The sequence below is a fragment of the Phalacrocorax carbo genome, chromosome 26 (assembly GCF_963921805.1).
Source record: "Phalacrocorax carbo chromosome 26, bPhaCar2.1, whole genome shotgun sequence".
Lineage (NCBI taxonomy): Eukaryota > Metazoa > Chordata > Aves > Suliformes > Phalacrocoracidae > Phalacrocorax > Phalacrocorax carbo.
Window position 1 is genome coordinate 5,303,461 of NC_087538.1, and position 7,164 is coordinate 5,310,624.

The 7,164-nt window shown below is 57.3% G+C and overlaps 1 protein-coding gene across 3 annotated transcripts; it reads left to right on the forward strand.

The window, feature by feature from the left end:
* Positions 1 to 419: 419 nt before the first annotated feature.
* Positions 420 to 6,714, forward strand: LOC135317622 (butyrophilin subfamily 1 member A1-like). 3 transcript variants are annotated; one of them, XM_064474018.1, is made up of 9 exons: positions 420 to 574; positions 1,267 to 1,383; positions 1,773 to 2,120; positions 2,685 to 2,792; positions 3,234 to 3,251; positions 3,644 to 3,664; positions 4,849 to 4,869; positions 5,228 to 5,260; positions 5,522 to 6,714. In XM_064474018.1, the coding sequence occupies exons 1-9, from the start codon at positions 544 to 546 to the stop codon at positions 6,040 to 6,042; spliced, it is 1,218 nt and encodes a 405-aa protein (XP_064330088.1). In that variant the 5' UTR covers positions 420 to 543; the 3' UTR covers positions 6,043 to 6,714. The 3 variants fall into 3 exon arrangements, with proteins under 3 accessions (XP_064330088.1, XP_064330091.1, XP_064330089.1); XM_064474021.1 differs by lacking the exon at positions 5,228 to 5,260; XM_064474019.1 differs by lacking the exon at positions 4,849 to 4,869.
* Positions 6,715 to 7,164: the final 450 nt, after the last annotated feature.

Sequence of the window (7,164 nt, forward strand, 5' to 3'; positions counted from 1 at the left end):
CTCAGCTCAAGGGAGAGGAAGGGAGCTGTGACTCATGCCCTTATCAGCCAGCAGCTTTCCAGACCAAGGCCACGGCTCCTTTAGGACGAGCTCAGAGGTTGTCCCTCCAGTCTTTGCTGGTGCCTGTTGTTCAGTGACATCACAAGCGTGACTTTGAGGGAAAAAACGCTCTTGCAAAGGCAATGCCTGCACTGCATATATATATATATATAGAGAGAGAGATGTAAATCGCACAGGCAGGGGTCGGCTGCACGCTCGGCCCTTGGGCAGCAGCGACGATGCACCCGGGACGGACGGACGGACGGACAGAGGGGGAGGTGTGACCTGAGGGTTTGTACTTTGACCTTGTCTCGGAGGCAGTTATGGGCTTGTGCCCGCCCGGATCTGCTCCACCTCCCTTCCCAGAAGCCATAACGCACGAAGAGAAAGGGAATTCTGCTTTCGGTTTCAGGTCCCTTGTGGGGCTGCGCTGTTGTCTCCCCCTTCCCAGCCCCACGGCGGGGGGCAGGAGCGCAGCACCGCAGCCCACCCCCGCCAGGAGCGATGGCTGCCTGCACCCCAGCAGGCAGGGCTGGTAGGGCAGGGCGCTTGGGCGGGCATCGGGGGGCACGCGGGTGGAAGGGGCCCCCAGGGGTGCAGCCGGCCATGGGGGTCCCCACGGGGACCTTTGGGGACCTCCCCCAACCAGGGGACCCAGCCCAGGGCCAAATCTGAATGGGGGTGGGGGTTTTGGGGTGCGGGGATTTATGGGATGGTTTGTTGTGGTTCTGTTTAAGAGCGCAGCCTGTTCAACCCTGCCCCATGGTTGCAAAAATCAGCTCCCACCACCCCAAACTGCCCCTTTCTCCCTCCTGCCCTCCCGGCTTTGCGGGAAGCCCTGAGCCCTTGCAGAGTTGTGACAGCAGTGCCGGACCTGAGCCCGGGCTGTGCAAAGAGCACCGTCAGAGACAGCAGAATGGGGGTATTTTATTCTGTGGGTGGGTGGGAAAAGGTCGAGGGAGGAGGGGCACCTCCATCCCTGGAGGTACCAAGCTCACGCGGGCAGGACCCAGAGCTACCCAGCCCCTCGGCCCGCTCTGAGCAGGGCTTGGTGCAGGGAGCCCACTGATCCCACCCACCCTACACGCTTTTTCACCAGTGCCGAGTTCTCCAGCGTTTTCTGTCCAGGCTTCATCTACAAAACCCCCTTCAGATGGGTGCTCTCGGCACCGCCCCCGCGGTTGTGTTAAATGGATTTGTCGTTCCCCTCCGTTCATCTTTCCCCAGTGAAAGCGGATGGGAAGGTGCTGGTTTCCTCACGCCCCTGCCTCCCTCGCGTCACCTCTGCCCTGGCTCGTGCTGTGATTTTCTCCTGTGCCTTTCTCGTCCCTGAGCTGGAGGGCGGTAAGGAGCTCCAGAACTTCTTCCGTGACACCCACCCTTTGGGATATATTTTTCCCCCCCGGCATCTTAACACGATGCAAAAGGTGTATTTAAAAGGCAGGTGGGATAAAGAGCGAGGTGTGGGGTCTCGTGGGAGGTGGTGGAAGCGCCCTACGAAGCGGTGAGGGTTTGGGGATCCGTCATCTCCATGGGTGGAGCTCCAGAGCCAGCCCAGTCCTCGACCGTCTAAAAAGACCCCAAGCTCTGCCTCCAGCACTTCCAGACGTGCCACGAACCCAACCACAGTCCTTAAAAACCCAACTCAATTACGTGCATGTCGAGGCAGCAGCAGAACCGCGTGTGCCCATGTGTCTCAGGCGTCTCTTCTTCTCACCCGCCACCTTTCGCAGCCCAGTTCAGGGTCTTGGGACCCGACCAGCCGGTCACTGCCGTCGTGGGAGAAGACGTCGTGCTGCCTTGCCGCCTCTCCCCGAGGCTGAATGCCGAGAACATGGACGTCCTGTGGTTTTGGTCAAAGTCCCGCATCTTCGTCCACATCTACAGCAATGGACAGGACGACTACTCCTCCCAGATGCCCCAATACCGGGGGAGGACAGAGCTGTCAAAGGAGGGCCTCTCTGTTGGGAACGTTTCCTTGAGGATCCTCAGCACCCGGCTGAGCGATGAGGGACAGTACCGGTGTCTCGTCCAAGATGGGGATTCTTATGAAGAAGCCTCTGTGGAGCTGCAGGTAGCAGGTAAAAGGCAGGAGTCAGGGTTGTCTACAAGACGCGCCCCCGGCATGTCCCATTTGCCCACCCCCACGCACAAATCCCCTCTGGTCTCTCTCTGCTGGGCAGCCCAGCTCCTCGCCAGCATCTCCCCACCTGCCTGGCCCCAGATCCCTGCACAACAGGGCCTGGCCCACGGCCAAAGCCCTCACACCTCTCCAGGAGAGCAACACCAGCCTCCGGAGAAACAAACCAGGCTTGGGTGTGCCCAGAGTGAAAGTCCGTGCGGTTCTGGGTTCATCTGGGGCAGGAGGCAAAGAGGGAGAAATGCCACCAATTCCAGGCCAAGGAACACTGAATTATTGTTTTAGGAGAAAGTTGGTCTCAGTGTAGTTTTGTAAAGAAACCTTGAATAAATCAGGGATTTTTTAATTAAAATTGAAGAACACTCTATTTAAATATCAACCTCAGTTCTAAATATTTCAACAAAGATGCTCAAAGTTTACGGAAAGGCACGTTCACTCCAACACACAACGTACACCCGTCATTGCATCCCAGATTAACCCAACTGGGGCAATTTTCCTATTCCAGACTCCATTTTCCCAAAGGAATATCCCTGGAAGGTGGCTTTCTTCGTGACCCTGGCTGCCTGCTTCGCTTCCCTGGTTGCCTTCCCTCTTTTCATCTCACGGCTACGAGGTAAGGCATTAGGCAGGAGCAAGGGGACTTTGGGGCACCCAAGAGGGTCTCTGAGCACCCAAGAGCACACGGAATGACGTGGACCTGCTCACGGGAGGACCAGCTGCCCCCACACATTTCAGACTCCCTCGAGCTCTGTCCCACTGAAACATGCCAAAAAGAGCACTTTGGAGGCCCCAAACGCAGAATCTCCATCCCCAAGAGCTCACGCCCTTGACCAGGGGGAACCACCACAGCCTCAAAGCAAACCCCGGGGCTGCAGGCGCAGGAGGCAGAGCTCCAACACCACCAGACACCCCCATGTCACACCAGACCCCAAATCCAGCATCAGCCGACCCAAAACACACCTGAAATGTCCCCATTGTGGGTCACCCTCGCGTGACGTAGGTGTGGGAGAAACCTTCCTGTAACCCACGTGATGTTCTCTCTTCTCTCTTACAGCCCAAAGCAGAGAACTAGGTAAGAGACACTTTATTTTTCTCCCGCACTTTTGACAACAGAGTGGGGATATTTTGATAGCGATGAGGGTTGGCTCTCGCATGCGTGCATCTCCGAGATTTGCCTTGAAAGTGGCATTTGGTGGGTAATTTCACACCAAAAAGACATTTGAAAGAATTATGAGGAGTGGGGAAGGGTTGAAAAGACTTCATTTAAATTCTGAAAGCACACCAAATAGACACGGAATTAGGGAAATCCCTGTTTTCCTCCTGCTGTTTCCCCTTTTCTAACCACGCTCTGCCAGTGATGCCGTTGGTGCGGAGCTGCCGCCCCATTCCCGTACCCCAGGCCGCTCACAAGTTCCTGTCAGGAAGGAAACTTCCTCTCACAGTTATTCCTGCTTTTCCTTCCAGGGAAACGCGATGCCGAAATCCGTAAGTGATGTGGGGTTTTTCTGTCGCTGAGGGGAAAATACGAGCTGCAGAGGGACGCTTGCTTCATGGCGGCAGTTCATGAGGCAGCGGGGAGGGGGCGAGCAAATGCGGGACCAGATCAAGTGCCTGACTCCATCGGGGCTGGCCAACGTGGGTGACCGACCCTAGGGGAGACCAAATCTCTTCATTTTTGGGTAATAAACCTCTGAGGAGATGGGCTGCGGTTTAGGAAGCCCGTCCGTAGCCCGCAGGTTTGTAGGAGTTGAATTCTACCTCGGGTACGGCTTTTGAGGAGAGCTTGGCTTTGGGGTAACCGAATTCTGGAATAACAAAAATCAGCCTCCCTGGCTTTGGAGGAGTAGCAATATGGAGGAAGAAAACCAGCTTCCTCATCCTCAAGGGAATGAAACCCACCTTGGCATGGTTGTCCCCAAAGGCCACCCCAGACAGCGATAAATCCCCATCTCCCCTTGGCGCCCAACGTCAAATCGCCAGCGTTGATGGCCACATGGCTGACGGAGAGGCCTCAAGCGAGAGGAGGACCCAGGCACCCTTCTGCTCTTGGCATCAGGGCACGCCGCCCATCAAAACCCTCTTTCAGACAACCAGTTCAGCAGGTTTTCCCCCAAAATTAAACCTGCCCCCCCTTCCAACATCAACCCAACCCTTCCTTCAGCTCAACTCCCAAAGCCCCAGGCAGCAGAAAAGCAAAGAGGTCCTCGGGTGCCTGGACAAGTTCCCACCACCAAATGAGCATTTGCCAGCAATCCCGCCTATTTCTTCCTGCTTTTAGTTATATTGTTATTTCCCTTCCAGGGGTCGGGAGATGGAAATACACAAGCCCTGCTTTGCTCCCTCCACCCCCAAAACCCCCTAAACAAAGGAGACGACCTTCCCCAGACCTTCGTCATCCAGCTTCCCACGAGCTTGAGCCCAACTCTCTGGTGGCACCAACCCCACCAACTCCTCCCAGCCCTTTGGGTGCCCCAAAGGCCTTCCTCCGAGCCGGTTTCCCCTCCCATCCCCTCTCCCCTCCCTGGGCAGATTCTGGAGCTCTGGCACCATCAAAGCACCTCTTAACACACCCGTGGCTTTGGTGGCTACGTAGGGACCAGGGGATGAGGGTTGGAGCCCAACAAGCACATGCTTTTACTGAAAACAGTTCTTGCTCTTTTCTTTTTCAGAGAAACATGTCTCGGAGCTGCGTAAGTTTGATCCTTGCTCTTCCCCCACCCGCGTGGTCTTTCACACAGCACAGAATTCAGGGGCAGGGGGAGGGGCGAGGGGGATGGGATGTGCCTTGCTCAGGTTTGTTACCAAGCCCCCTCCAAGAGTGATGGCAAACACTCCCAGGGGCTAACTAAAAACCCCAAACTGGACCAGGAAGGATGTCCATGTTCCCATTTTGGTGAGTCTACGTTGTCAAATAAGGTAAATTTGGGTACATGAAAGGCAAGCATGGCTGGGAGTGGTCTGCAGCGCTGGGGACCACCACCCCAAATCACCCCACGGCCCCTCCTCATGCCACCGCACCTGCTTGTGACCACGTCTCTTTGCTTTCAGGGTGGAGGAAGACCTTTGTGCCGGTGGAAGAAGGTACCGGGGTGTGGGGCTTTGCCTCTCCATGGGTCTCTTCCCCTGTGCTGCTGGTGGGGGGGTGGGTAAATGGAGGGCTGAGCCTCCACGCCCCAACTGCTCTGATGCCCCCCGCTCCCTTTCCCCACCACATCTCCCTTTTTCTGTCTCTCTTTTTGTGGCACTTGAGGTCCCACAAATCAGTTCTCCAAGGGGAGCCCACCTGAGGAGACCCCAAAGGCAACGGGGGTCTCCAGCTGAGCTCTCCCACTCTCCCCGCAGTGCACGTCACGCTGGACGCGGACACGGCGCACCCAGAGCTCATCCTCTCGGATGGTGGGAAGAGCGTACGGCGTGGAAACATGCAGCAAGAGGTGCCAGATAACCCCGAGAGATACGACACCGACCGCTGCGTCCTGGGCCAGGAGGGATTCACCTCCGGAACATACTTCTGGGATGTGGATGTGGGGAAGGAGGAAGGAGGGGAATGGTCACTGGGGGTGGCCAAGGAGTCCACGGAGAGGAAGGGGGAGATCGACCGGGATCCTCGAAACGGGATCTGGGCTATTGGTCACTGGAAGGGAGAGTATCGGGCTCTGACCTCCCCTGAGCGCACAGTTCTCAGCCTCACAAAGAGACCCCGGAGGATTCGGGTTTCCCTGGACATCGCGGCACGGAAGGTAGCCTTCTTCAACGCTGACAACCAAGACCTGCTCCACACTTTCCCACTGGACCCCTTGAGTGGGGAGAGGATCCGTCCCTGGTTCCAGGTGGAACAGAAAAGCCAGCTCACCCTGAAGTAACCTCCTTCGCCCCCACGCGTCCCCAGCAAGGAGTAGCCTCTGCTCCCTTCCTGCATCCCCCTGCCGACCCTCCCTACGGTACAACAGGCCCCGCGCACGCCGACAGCAGGACATGACCAAGACGGGGAAATCCATGCTGCTGTCCACGAGCAGCCATGATCAATGCCCAAGGCTCTGCCGGCTGCGTCGTGCCACCAGGGCGCCCCGAGACTCTCCCAGTGAAGCCATGGCGGCCCCCCCACCTGAGCAGAGCTATCCCCGCTCCTGCTGGAGCCTGCGACAAGATGTAGCCGTGGCTAAGGCACATTCGCCTCTCCTAAGGTGATGTCTCCAAGCAAGGCGCTTCCGCTGAGACGCCCTTGTGCTTCTGCTACGGGCAGAGTCCGACCCAACCAGGCTGTTGGGACCCGAGGGCGTCAGAACCCCCCTGAGATAGGGAAAAGAAACCCCCCAGTGCCAGAACCGAGATGAGAGTCTGGGGAGAAGGAGCCGCACATCTCCACCCTCTTCCTCTCTACTTCACCTCCAGCCCCCAAAGCCTCATCAAACGGGGCCAGTTGGAGGGCTGGGGGTGGTCTCTGGCCAGGCGCTCAGTTCCTGACATCTACCACCTCCCCACGCATTCCAATGTACTCATAAAATAGGCTTTTTCAATAAAAATTCTCTCCTTGACACCTCTGTGGTTACTTGATGGGGAGGAAGGGTCCTGCAGAGCAGCCACGTTCCGCCAAGGGTCCGGATCATCAGGCAAAGCCAGAGGGATGAGGCAGGTCCCGGGTCGAGGCAGGAACCAAGTCTGCACATCAGGAGGAACCATGGGCTGCAGCTCAGCCTTGGCCATGGCCCCCCCAACAGAGCCCAGCACCCTGGGCTGGGCTTAAGGAGAGCCCTTGGGCCATCAGCTGGTCCTAGGTGGGGCTGATCAGGGTCATTCATGCTAATTAGCCCTGATAATGCTAATAAGCCCTGATTAGGCCCTGACAATGCTGCTGCCTGAGGACAGGGTCCTGTCTGCAGACCCTTCTGCTGGTGACCGCTGAGCCCCGTAGGCATCTCCAAGGGGTGCGTGTCCCACTTCCCTCCACGCACGGTGCAGCTAAAGGGAGCTTCTCTTTTTCTTCA

Excerpts from the sequence above, each read along its gene's own strand:
- LOC135317622 (XM_064474018.1), top strand. The coding sequence starts at position 544 with ATGGCTGCCTGCACCCCAGCAGGCAGGGCTG. Across the intron at positions 575-1,266 it reads CACCCCAGCAGGCAGGGCTG|TGAAAGCGGATGGGAAGGTG; the intron begins GTAGGGCAGGGC and ends ATCTTTCCCCAG. Across the intron at positions 2,121-2,684 it reads TGTGGAGCTGCAGGTAGCAG|ACTCCATTTTCCCAAAGGAA; the intron begins GTAAAAGGCAGG and ends TTCCTATTCCAG.